Source organism: Amphibalanus amphitrite, unplaced genomic scaffold (assembly GCF_019059575.1).
Source record: "Amphibalanus amphitrite isolate SeventyFive unplaced genomic scaffold, NRLGWU_Aamphi_draft 001278F_arrow, whole genome shotgun sequence".
Classification (NCBI taxonomy): domain Eukaryota; kingdom Metazoa; phylum Arthropoda; class Thecostraca; order Balanomorpha; family Balanidae; genus Amphibalanus; species Amphibalanus amphitrite.
Genome location: NW_024882771.1, coordinates 72,627 through 85,602, shown reverse-complemented (window position 1 = coordinate 85,602; position 12,976 = coordinate 72,627). Strand labels below are relative to the sequence as shown.

Here is a 12,976-nt window from a genome sequence, read left to right as displayed (position 1 = left end):
TAGAGCTATAGGCGTATAAACGCAAAATAGTCACTATAGCAAATTTGATCACGTTTAACCTCATTTGATCTTGAATATATTGATCTAGGGCATGAAATTGGCACACGATAAAGTTCCCCACCGCCCCATCTACAATTCAAATTCCGTTTTTTCATACCTTTTTTGGCTAAACCGGGCTTTTCTCCCCTAGCACTGGGAGAGTCAGGCGTATTTTCTTTTTGCAACCAAAGAGAGGCGCTGCCTGGAGAATGCCCAATTTCATCATTAAAAAACTGGCTTACGATGACCAGCTATCTTCGTGGCTTAGTAGTAAGTGTGCCGAGTGTACCCACCTCGAAATCTAATAAAGGTCGCTGGCTCGCAGCGGGTCAGCCTGAAGTGTTCAACACGCATTTGTTTTTTAAGTAGCATCTGGGCAGCCGGCAACTGTCGTGAGGGCTAATGTTCGTATCTAGGTATAGCATTTGGAAATTGGACAGTCGGCAACTGCCGTGAGGGCGTTACATATTTACGCGTGTTAGATTAGGTCAGGTCTCGTCAGGTCAGGTTAGGTTTGTTTGCTTTGGTTTGGGGTAGAAAGAAGCATCTCCGGGTAGCGCCTCTCCTTGGTTGCTAAAACGAAATACGCGAGTGCCAGATATTACGAAGTCCAAAAGACAGTTACGTAGACGTCGGCCCATTCTGGATTTTTTATATGATGTAGCTAATGTATAGGAGAATAAAATATGTACAAATCAGCAAAATCGAAGGGTACCCATTTTTGGAAAATCAAAATCTATTTTTTGAATTTTAATTAGGTTCACTAATTAGTTAATTACATCAATATTGTTATCCTCAAATTAAAGCCTGACCTATTCCCTCCATTTCACACTTTGTCTCGTGGTGATATGTCTAAAACTTCAATGGTTATGACGCTTTTAAGATGATAATGTGCCTTGCCTAAGTCAATGTTTTATGACGTATATCTCGGAAACGTGACGTCATATTTTGACAAAAATATGTCTCCTTTCTTTTCACATATAGATGAGTAGTTTCACAAAGTTTCGCAAAAATCGGAGGAGGTGAGGTTCAAAATGATCATTTTCTGTCCCACTTGACGTATTATGGATTGGTGCCGTCGGTACATATGTCCCCATATTATCCAGTATTCTCGGTTTGTATTGTAAAATTACTACAATTGCTAGTTAGTGCTTCCACACGGTTGATCGTCATGTCCCTCTCGTCAGACGTCCGGACGACTGGACGCTGTCCTGGGGCAGCTCGGGCGTCATATACGCCTGGGGCCACAACCACCGCGGCCAGCTGGGCGGTCTGGACGGCGCCAAGGTCAAACAGCCCACGCCCTGTGAGGCGTTCTCGCTGCTGAAACCCGCCCAACTGATCGGAGGGGAGCAGACCCTGTTCGCAGTCACCTCTGATGGAAAGGTACCGTGGGATAGGAATGGTGACGGGAAGGGAAGGGAAGGGCAGGGTAGCATGGGGTCGGGGCTTGCATGATGACATGTGAATGGTGCATCTTCTGACCGGCCTGGCGAGACGTAACCTTTGACCTATAATTAGTGACTTATTATGTTACAGATCTCCGTTCGTGATCAGCACTGTGCTCGGTCGTAATTTGTGACTTGTAAATTTAGATCCCGTCATCTAGTTTGTGGGACCAATGGCTATGAACGTAACCAACGATCGGCGTCTGTGACCCGTGAACTGTGTCCTGACTGTCACCGGTGACCTATGAGCTGTGACCTCCTCCTCAGGTGCTGGCCACGGGTTACGGTGCCGGCGGCCGGCTGGGTATCGGCGGCACCGACTGCGTCTCCACGCCCACTCTGCTGGAGAGCCTGCAGCACGTCTTCATCAAAAAGGTCAGCTTCCTGTGACTCCGCCTCCTACTCGGATCAGTGTCTGAGCAAGTTGATAGGCAGTTGGCACGGTTCCACGACTGAGGGGGACAAGAGTGAATGTTTCATGAACATTATTCGTACTAGCTGTTGGCGGTGGGCACGGGGCTACGTGATCCCAAGATGGCCAGCATTGGTGGACGGCTAGAGTTAGGAGTTAACGGGGATGTCATAATGCGCATAATGAAATCACAGTAGTCCTTTTTCTCGAATGGCAAATTTCTTTTTGTTCTTTGCGCTCTATGCCCCATGCCGGTGAAGCGTGTGCCCTAGGCGATTGTCCGCTGGCTTGGTGAGCTGGCTGAGTTTCCTGATGTGTCCACCAGGTGGCAGTGAACAGCGGCGGCAAACACTGCCTGGCGCTGACGTCCGAGGGAGAGGTCTACAGCTGGGGGGAGGGAGACGACGGAAAACTCGGACACGGAAACAAAAGGTGGGTGTCACTGCCAGCTGACCGGCAGAAGTCTGTTGGCTGACTGACTGCGGTTGAAATATATTTGCCGAGCCAGATGTTTGCCTGAACTGGCAATAGTCTACCTTAATTTACAATGATGCCGCAAAGAATAATAAGAAATATTTGTGGTCATTAATTGTTTATCTCTTCAAAGAGTGCATTTCTCGCGGGGAGCTATATTCAACCTGTGTAATGTGTAATGCTAGGTGTTTTGTCACCCCAGTGTGACTGCCAACGTCCGTTTACTGCAACTCCATCTAACCTCTTCTCCCTCTTCTTTCATTCATTCATTCGTTCAGTGTATTTTGGTAACCACGAACAAAAAATATCGGCGAAAATAATCGCGGATCGGTGCAAAAGCAAAATGCTTAAATCAAAGCGCCTTTCCCACAAAACATAAACACAAAAAAACACACAAAAAAAACTTCTCTTCTCCTCAGTTCCTGCGAGCGTCCCCGTCTGATCGAGGCTCTGCGCGACAAGCGTGTGGTTCAGGTGGCCTGCGGCGGCTCGCACTCGGCCTGCGTCACTGCCGAGGGCCACCTGTACACCTGGGGACGGGGCCGGTACGGGCGGCTCGGCCACGGCGACTCGGACGACCAGAGCCGACCCAAACTGGTCGAGACGCTCGTCGGGTGGAGGGTAGGTGGTGGTGGTGGGGCAGCTGTGGTCTCGAGGTCGAGGGATGACTGAGTGGGGATGGGTTGAAGACTGTTAGTGGAGTGCTGGCTTCAGTCATTTGAAAATGAGTGGAATTCAGTCATCGTATCAAGGTGTGCCAGGTTATGCAGTTTAAACCTTTGTCGATTTATCACCTGTTAACATGTCAATGATAAGTGAATGAGTTAGGTGAGTGGACAGACCTAACGCTAATTTATCCCAGCGGCAAGAACAGACGATTTTTCCATATTCCCATAACGTCAGCTGACCCCATCCCCCCACCCACCGCCCGCTCAGGTAGTGGACGTGGCCTGCGGCTCCGGTGACGCCCAGACCCTATGTATCACCGACGACGACAACGTGTGGAGCTGGGGAGACGGCGACTACGGAAAGCTGGGCCGCGGCGGCTCCGAGGGCTGCAAGCTGCCGCTCAAGATCGAGTCGCTCTCCGGTCTGGGCGTGGTGCGCGTCGAGTGCGGCTCACAGTTCTCGGCGGCGCTCACTCGCTCCGGCAGCGTGTACACTTGGTGAGTATAGAGGGAGAGAGAGGGAGAGGGGAGGGATGGGTGAGGAGTGTCATCTATACGGGTACACTCGGAGTTAGTGTGGACGTCTTGTTACGGAGGACTGGAGACTGATGTAGCACTCTCTCGTAGCCGTGGCCCTTGGAACCTTTCTTCTTTCTTGTAGAGGACAATTATAAATGATTGCATCTGAATTATTTCCAGCCCTGGTCTTTAATTACGCGACCGGATGTTTGACCAGACTTTTAGGCCACATGGATAAGGCTGACTGCCACGGCGGGCTGGGACGCGGTCCTATAATCCTCTGACCTGACCTCTCTGACCCACAGGGGTAAGGGCGACTACCATCGGCTGGGTCACGGCCTGGATGAGCACGTTCGCCGTCCAAAGAAGGTGGCCGCCCTGCAGGGGAAGAGGATCATCTGTATCGCGGTCGGTGAGTGACAGTTTTTTTTTCAAACATTTATTGACAAACCATACAAATATGACACAAGTAAATAATAATCGAGGGCTCTCACGCCCAACAAGGACAGTCTCTGTCATGGCTTCTGACACGAAACAGCCGGTTTCCCGTCTATGCTAACGCGCGCTCCAGGTTGAGACGTTTAAACCCGCAAACACCTGGTATGCACCGACACAAGAGGGCTTTCAAAACCCCCACAACGTGCGAGTAATATTTGGCGAGCGTACACGCTGGCATACAGTGTTGGCAATATACACAAATTCGGACGCCACATTTCAACTGCATTTTGACTGGGCGGCGGCCGAATTATAAAAATATAGCTCGCCACCACCACGTGATGTGGTGTGGCCCGCCTGGCCAAGCCGCCCCGGTGTCCTTTCATGGACTAAAGATACGCGGCGGGCCATCAGCCACCGCCCGCGCCGCCCGGCGAAGGGGTATCGCTGGCGGCGCCCCCTATCCACCGGCCGGACGTGCGAGCCGTCGACTTGTAGGGCCGGCGCCCCGCACGCCCGGCCGGCCGACCGGCCCCAGTCAAAGAGGCCGGTCCCGGGTTGGCCCGGATGGGTCTGGTGAGTGACAGTTGGGCTGGGACGGACTGGTCCCGATGGGACAGGGTCATGGGCTCCGCCTCCGTCTATCGTCATGAAAGGCCTGGATAGAATCAACATGCAAATAATGTGGGTTGAATAGCGATGTGAGCTTATATGGAGTGGCAGCTCCTCGTGCTTTGTTTGTCGTTGAAGTTTGTTTTGTTGGGTTAGGCCCTTTTGGTCTGGGCAGGCACCCTAGTGAGCCACCGGGGCTGAGCCCTTCCCAAAGGACAGGCCGACCAGCCCCAAGGTACTCACTGCACCCGGCTACGGGTGCGCTCCCTCGGGAGCAGCGGTGCCGCTCCAAGGGAGCAGCCCGCATGAGATAAAGTTGCCTGTCCACTTCCAGCCCGGTTAAGGGGTTGCGGCGTGGAGAACAAAGATTTCAGCATCCTGAGGATGGAATTGGAAACGACGGAACGGGGGGATCGTCGTTGAAGTACAGTCCACAGCAGAAGTAATGTGGGGTTTCAGTCATGGGTATGTTCTGCTTCTGAAGCTTAGGAACGATTAGCCAGACTACAATGAAACCATGAATGTAGCTAATATGTATCGTCACCCTTGCAGCTGCAACTTTAGCTATTGACATCTTCTTTTCAATCACTTCGCATTAAACAATCGCCAGTCAAAGCCAACCGTTTAGATTGGTAAAACCCTACATTACTTTAGCGGTGGGCTGTACGTGAAACTGGTCATAGACATCGCCGGCTAACCGGATAAAAATCCACGATTACGTTTCGCTATTTCCCAAATGTGAAAGAATACCCATTCGGCCTCAAGTAAGTTCCATGTCTATCCACGGCTCGTGGGTTGCGCCCTGACCTAACCTGCCCTCCCGCCCCTCCACCTTCAGGCTCTCTGCACTGCGTGGCATGCTCTCAGGAGGGCGAGGTGTTCACCTGGGGCGATAACGACGAGGGCCAGCTGGGAGACGGCACCACCAACGCCATCCAGCGGCCGCGACTCGTAGCTGCGCTGTCGGTACGTGCCGCGGGCGGCCGGCGGCGCTACTGTCGCTCTGTGAAAGACTTGCAGATTGCGAGCGTATATGTTTTGTAGACAGCCCAACAAGGCGTTGACTTAGACTAACTTAGAAGTTCAGATTGTTTGGTGGTTTGATAGAGTGTATTCCTTCGCTCTGGAAGAAATGTTTTGTTTGCGGGCTCTCGCTATGACAATGACATCTCTGACCCCGTCGACACGTTCCCCGGTCAGCAGGGTAAGAAGATAAACCGCGTGGCCTGCGGCTCTGCCCACACTCTGGCCTGGAGCACCAACGTCTCATCAAACACTGGCAAACTGCCCAAACAGGTGAGAGAGCGCCGTCCCATCCGTCTCCGTAGCTGCGAGACTGATTAACTGTATCGGGTCGGATGGGTCTCGATGTGACTTGACAGAGCGCGACAATCGCTCTGCTTTGGAGCGCGCATGAGAGGTCTCTTCTCCGCAGCCAACATAGGTTTACGTGTCGTACGACGTAGCTGGGGTACGTCCTCTCCGCCTTGGAAACACGCAAAACCTCAAGTAGATCTCTCACTCTCCGAAGTTAAGAAGGATGACTTGCTGCCTTGTGAGGCGCGAGTCAGGGCCTTGCAACACATCGTCTCGTACGATGGTTTTAACACCGTTTTTACAGACGGATCAAAAACGCCTGAGGGAGTGGGATGTGCTTTTATCGCAGGTCGCGATACCCGCTCATTCTCTCTACCTTCTTTTGCCTCGGTGTTTTCATCTGAGCTAGTCGCCATCGAGAAGGCTCTGTGTTTTATCGAGGTGTCGGACGGCCTTTCTTACTTGATTTTATCGGACTCCCTAAGTAGCCTTTTGGCGTTACGGAGTTTTAATCCAGTTGACCCGATCGTTCAAGACATTTTAGCTCGACTTCAGTCAGTGGAACAATCGGGAAAATTTGTTCAGTTCTGCTGGATTCCCAGCCACGTCGGCATACACGGCAACGAGCTGGCAGATGCGGCCGCGAGGCGCGCGGCCGCAGCCTCCTGCACTCGACGTCTGCCATTGCCGGCGCGTGACCTTTATTCGGCTGTGCGATCTTTCATTCTCTCTGAGTGGCAGGCAGAGTGGAGCCTACGTGGAGGCGGAAAGCTCCGTGAGGTGAAGCCGACTTTGGAGCCATGGAGGTCTTGCTTGCAAGACAACCGGTCCAACGAGGTGATCTTGTGCAGGCTCCGAATCGGCCATACATATGCCACGCATGGCCACCTCCTCCGCGGAGACGAGCAGGCCATTTGCAACGGTTGTTCCGCGCCTCTTACCGTCGCTCACGTGCTCTTATCTTGTCCACTTTTAGAACCAGACCGGACGCGCTACCTCGGCCGCATCGCTCCGGGTACCACTGTCCGCCACCTACTGGGTGACGAGTCACCCTGGGTTTTATCTGGCAACATCTTTTCCTTTATCCGTGCAGTCAAATTCCAAGCGATTTACTCGACCTGACCCAAATCCTCTCTAGTCTCCTTGTCTAGTCAGTTGTCTATTACGACGCTTTTGCGTTGTTTTATTTTACCCTGTCTTTTTTTTATAAAGTCTTCTACTTTCTAGTCTTGATATCTAGAAAGTTTCTTCTTTTGAAACACTTGTTTTACTAGCGCGACGTTATGGGCGCAAAATGACCTTTGCAGTCGACGCGCCCTAAAGCCCCAATAAACAACAACAACAAAGATGTAGCCACTGACCGCCCACCAGTAACGAATCGGGCCTTTGTTCTATATAACTGTCTGTCATACGACTGTCTTCTAACTGTCGCCTCCCTGCCGATTGTCTCAGCAGCTACACGCCCGTCATTCTACTGTTGCGTTTCTCCCTCCGTCAGATCCCTCTGGAGTTTGACCACCTGCGCGAGCTGCCGGTGGCCGTGCTCCGTAACCGACTGGTGGTGCTGCACCACTTCAGCGACCTCTTCTGCCCGCTGGTGCCGCTGTTCCACCTGAGCGCGCCCCAGCTGAGGACGCTCGTCGTGCCGGCGGTGAAGGAGGCCGCCTTCAGAAAGGTGGGTAGTTAGAGAGGGAAAAAATGGGTGAAGGAGAGTAGACGAAGCGGAGGGACGCTGCAGATTGGATGGAGTAAAATGTAAAAGGTCAGTGTATGGCTGAGGCTTTGGAAAATTTCGGGATGAGTAATAATTCAGTTGATTGAGTTATTCCTTTCCTTTTGGTAGAGGCCGCGTCTGGTCTCACTTGACTTTTATTTCTGGACTTCTCATCTTACTCACTTGATTCGATTCATCGAACTTGTATCGCTCGCTTCTCGTTTCAGGGTAGTAGCGTTGAATGTGTCCTCTTACCGGCATCGTCCATCTATATTTAATGACCCTCCCCACCCCTCTGCGGTTCTCTCAGGTGGTGCAGGCCACGATGATCCGTGACCGGCAGCACGGCCCGGTGGTCGAGCTGAACCGGATGCAGGTGCGCCGCTCGCGCTCCCGTCCGGCCGCCACCGCCGCCGCCACCTCCGGCCACAAGACCGTGTTCTCCCAGATGGCCTCCAAGATGGGACTGCTGGGCGCCGAGGCGCTCCTCCTGCCGCACAGGGTGTGGAAGGTGAAATTTGTCGGTGAGTGATGGAATGGAGGATAGCAAAAGGGGAGAGTTGTGACAGAAGAGGACGAGATAGTATCGTAGATGGGCGGAAGAATTATGAGTTCGATGGGAATGAAGGTGTCGACTCTTACTTGATTTACGTGCGTTGGAGAAAGCTTTGGGTTCAACGGTTCAGCGGAATGAGCCGATGGCATTCATGCATTTACCTTGTGAGTACTAGAGAACTGCAAGGTAAAAGGTCCGGGATGTCGTCATCTATCGATCTTCTCCAGCAGGCTAGTGTGATTAGTTGGCTTGAATTACTCTTCCCTTCTAATCCATTTACGCCCGTGTGTAGCTCGCACTCCTGTATAAACCTGTGCTTACTCTCCCGACCAGGTGAGAGTGTGGACGACTGCGGCGGCGGGTACAGCGAGAGCATCGCCGAGATGTGCGACGAACTGTCCGCGGGCAGCCCGCCGCTGCTCATCATTACTCCCAACGGGCGCGGAGAGGCGGGTGCCAACCGCGACTGCCACCTGCTCAACCCTGCGGCCCGCTCTCAGCAGTACAGACATCTGTTCACATTCCTAGGTACGTCGAGTTGTGGAGGGGTCGGGGTGGCGTTGGTGTGTAATATGTGCGGCTGAGGACGAAAATTTGATGATGGTTTGGGCTGAAAATCTGACGATTGACTAGGTTGAATCAGTGTCTATCTTGTTGTCTCTCTAGCTCATGTCCGTTACCTTTCACCTGTGGATGTTTTGGGTGTCTCTAGTGCTGACCGTTTTCCTCCCTCGTCCAGGCCTTCTGATGGGTATCGCGGTGCGCACCGGCTCGCCGCTGAGTCTGAACCTGGCTGAGCCGGTCTGGAAGCAGCTGGTGGGTCTGCAGCTCTCGCCGTCTGACCTGGCCGAGGTGGACCGCGACTACCTGCCCGGTCTGCTGTGTCTGCGCGACGACCCGGCGCTGGCCTCCCTGGAGCTACCGTTCAGCACCCCGTCAGCGGCCGGACATGAGGTGCTGCTGAGTGGCACATACCGGCGCGTCACCGACGATAACAAGACAGAGTACATCCGCGCGGCGCTCAACTATAGGTGAGAATCGGCGCCGCGCTGTGGTGCAGACAGACTCGATCGTAGACGAGCTGTGGAGTGGATGGACTCGCAGTCGTGTCCAGTTGAGATAACAAATACGATCACTCCCGCCCGACCTCTGGCCTCTGGCTTGTGTCCGCGCCGCTCTGTCCGTATCGTTGTATGGATGGGCCCCCGTTGTTAGTAACTCAGTGTCTGATTGCCAGCCTGTCTTTCTGGCCGTCTGTCTGTCGCACCTCCGCTGTCTGTCTCGATGTCGTATCTGAGTCTTTGTCCATCTGGGCGTCTACCCAAGTCTATATTCTCCCCATCGGTGTCTAACATGTTCCCCACCGTCCCCTCACAGACTACACGAAGCAGACGCGATGGTGGCGGCCGTCCGCGAGGGTATGAGTCGCGTCATCCCCGTACCGCTACTGGAGCTGTTCACCGGCGCGGAGCTGGAGACGATGGTGTGCGGCTCGCCAGACATTCCCATCAAACTGCTCATGGCCGTCGCAACCTACAAAGGTACTAGGGAGAGTGGGTTGGAACGGCAAAGGGTAGGTATGGGACTGAGTGGGTGCCGGGTGGTAGGGTATGCTGATGTGATGGTGACGATTATGAAAGACTAGTGTCGAATCATTCCTGTTATTTACTTGTTTCTGTGGTCCAGCTCGACTGTGGTCGGCAACAGTGGCCTTGTGACTGACGTACCACAAACCCTACGGTAGCCAGTGACCGTTTACGAAAGGATCTGGTAGAGAACAGATCATCAGTGTACGAGGTTCAGTAAAAGTGGATGCTGTCCGCCGAATTTACTCTTATGAATATGCCCATTACCCAAGTTTGACTTCACGCCATGTATTCGCTGCCTGATCCCACTGACTGGCCGCGGTAGTGGCGCCCCGTTCTGACCGTCTCCCCCCCACCCCCCCCCCCCCCACCGCCCCTCGCTGCGCAGGCGTGGACGCGTGCTCGCCGCTGGTGGCCTGGTTCTGGGAGGTGATGCAGGAGCTCAGCACCCTGGAGCGCTCCCTGTTCCTCCGCTTCGTGTGGGGCCGCACGCGGCTGCCGCGCACCATCGCCGACTTCCGCGGCCGCGACTTTGTGCTGCAGGTGCTGGACAAGTACCAGCCGGCCGACCACTTCCTGCCCGAGAGCTACACCTGCTTCTTCCTGCTCAAAATGCCCAGATACTCGTGCAAGGTGAGAACGCTACAGACAGAGAGACAGGCTTGGCAGAGAGGCAGACGGAACAGACACAGACACAGACACGGACACAGACACAGAGTATTAACAGACAGGCCGACAGAGACGATTGGTGGCCAATTGAGTTGGTGCTGTGTCTGTCTAGTCAGGTTAGCGGTTAGTCCTTATTTGTGCACTCTATGGAGCGGGGTGCTATCGTGTTGAGCATGCGGCACCACCGTTGGTCACAGTCACAGTATGTCTGCCTGATGATGTTCATTCACCGCAGAACCTTTTACATTTTAATTGCTAGCTTATCAAATTGTCGCATGTTTTAAATATTGTGCCATTGCAACGTAAATCGAGCTCGATACGTGTTGATCTGAATGCGGAAACCGTCTGTCCTCGTCAGGCTGTGCTCCGCGAGAAGTTGCTGTACGCCATTCACTTCTGCAAGTCGATCGACACGGACGACTATGCGCGCGTGGCCATGACGGCCCAGCAGGCGGAGGAGGAGGACACCACCACGTGAGTAGGGGGACTGGGAAGGGGGAGCCCGGGACAGCAGATGAAGCGGAGGACAGCTGGCCCGGGGCGGGGCGCAGTGACAGTAAAGGATAGGAGACAGGGCAGTAGAGGACAGGCCGGCCGGGCGGGTACGGCAGAGAGTACAGGGGTGGGAACTGTCGAGCTGGACAGGGAAGGGGATAGTAGAAGACAGGGAAAGGGCTAAGAAGAGAGCAGGGTAGAGTAATTGAGAGCATGGGACCGTAAACCACGTAAATGCTGGAAAAAAAAACAGTCGGATGGTGATCAGGTTTGAAGTTGCCATCAGTAAATAACCTACATTTCTAACTGTAGTTCTGCGTTAGACCGAGGACTGTCTATGCACTGTAGACTGACGCTCCCCGTGCTCCTCTCTCCTTCAGGGAGACCAGCAGTGAGCTGAACGACGGAAGCTATAGCGACTTCTCGGCGTATCCGCTGGACGGCTAATCTCCGGGGGTGTCACACTCAAACCACGGCGCGCCCGACGACAGCGGCTCGCCCTCAGAGCGGTACGCCCTCTCGGCCTCCGAGGACAGCGGTGGCACTCCAGAGGACAGGAGGAGCTCGAACGAGGACAGTGTCTCTCACGTGGACAACAATGTCTCTGAAGACAACAATGTCTCTGAGGACAACAATGTCTCTGAGGACAGCAGTGTCGGGGACGGCAGGTTTCCAGAGGACAGCAATGTCTCTCACGAAGACAGTGTCTCTCTAAATGACAACAGCGTCTCTGAGGACACCAGTATCTCTCAAGAGGACAACAATGTACTATCTGAGGACAACAATGTCTCTGAAGGCAGCATTGTCTCTGAGGACACCGTTGTCTCTCCCGAGGACAACAGTGTCTCTCAAGAGGATGCCAGTGTCTCTGAGGACACCAGTATCTCCCAAGAGTACAACAATGTCTCTGAGGACAACAATGTCTCTGAAGGCAGCATTGTCTCTGAGGACACCGGTGTCTCTCAAGAGGATGCCGGTGTCTCTCCCGAGGAAAGGAGGAGCTCAAGCGAGAACAGCAATGTCTCACAAGGGAACACTACTGCGAACTCCACGGACTCGAGCGCCACCGAGTCTGGGGAATCGCTGGACTCCTCCGACTCCTCCGACTCCAGCTGGTCGTCACAGGACTCGGAGAACGCCCCCGAGTCCGGTGGATCGTGGGACTCCTCGATTGCCGGGGACTCGGGGGCGTCCTCCGACTTCTCGCTGTAAGTGACGACGCACTATCCGCTGTCCTCGGGCTGCGGAGTGAAGGTTCGACTGGGGACGGTCAGTCTGGACACACCGGACGCCCCCACAGACGACCGACCCAGGGAACGGGAGGACGCGCCGCAAGGACGGGCTGAGGACCGCTATCCTCACGGAGTCGCACTCCTCAGTCGGCACCCCTCGGGGAAGGGTTTCTTTCTCTAGTCAGCAGTTTTGCGATCCTCGCCGCCGCTTTTCGTCGCAATGTCCTGGCTTGTAGCCGCAGATGAGGACCACGCGGTCAGGCGCTGTTAGCCAGTCAGGGTGTTACGTAGAAGCCTGTGCAAGCGGTTCGCTCTACCCCGCAGCTGGCTTCGCCCTGTGAGCAAACGCAGCTCATTATTATACTCTAGATCCGGCTCTGTCGGTCGGCGTATGGAGGGTAGGTACTCTGGTTTAGCCTGGTCACGGCTGGCCACTGGTCGTGTAAGACTCAATTTGTTTCCGGCGTGTCGCCTGTGGAGTGTGGATGTTGTCGCTTATTTATCAATGTTTGTTGCCTGCGTGCCCTGCAGCGCGGGCGGCGCCCGTACAGGGGCGGGCCCCGAGCGAGGGGGAGCGCGTGCCGCCCGTGTCTGCGTGGTTCAGCTCCCGTCGCCACTGCCGCCGCCGCCACCGCCCAGCCACGCTTATCGCAGTGTTGTGGCCACAATGTGATAACTGGACAATACACAGAACGTCTCCGCTGAGTGGAGCGTGTGATGTGTCGCCCCGCGGGGATTAGGACGTCCTTAAGTTTGATTGTGGACTGTGGAGCCAGCTGGGTGGGAATTCACTCCCCTCC

General features: G+C 54.2%; 1 protein-coding gene across 1 annotated transcript in view; it reads left to right on the top strand.

Annotated features, from left to right (window-relative positions):
* LOC122371783 (E3 ubiquitin-protein ligase HERC2-like) overlaps nt 1-12,881 on the top strand; it is a 64,612-nt gene extending 51,731 nt beyond the window's left edge. The window contains exons 56-71 of the mRNA XM_043348477.1: nt 1,227-1,425; nt 1,755-1,862; nt 2,225-2,331; nt 2,793-2,994; nt 3,310-3,539; nt 3,866-3,972; nt 5,446-5,573; nt 5,811-5,903; nt 7,423-7,599; nt 7,949-8,162; nt 8,528-8,722; nt 8,934-9,225; nt 9,572-9,735; nt 10,169-10,413; nt 10,808-10,923; nt 11,325-12,881. Coding sequence (XP_043204412.1) covers nt 1,227-1,425; nt 1,755-1,862; nt 2,225-2,331; nt 2,793-2,994; nt 3,310-3,539; nt 3,866-3,972; nt 5,446-5,573; nt 5,811-5,903; nt 7,423-7,599; nt 7,949-8,162; nt 8,528-8,722; nt 8,934-9,225; nt 9,572-9,735; nt 10,169-10,413; nt 10,808-10,923; nt 11,325-11,391 — 2,644 coding nt within the window. The 3' untranslated portion in view covers nt 11,392-12,881. The remainder of the gene's footprint in view (nt 1-1,226; nt 1,426-1,754; nt 1,863-2,224; nt 2,332-2,792; nt 2,995-3,309; nt 3,540-3,865; nt 3,973-5,445; nt 5,574-5,810; nt 5,904-7,422; nt 7,600-7,948; nt 8,163-8,527; nt 8,723-8,933; nt 9,226-9,571; nt 9,736-10,168; nt 10,414-10,807; nt 10,924-11,324) is intronic.
* Nucleotides 12,882-12,976: the final 95 nt, after the last annotated feature.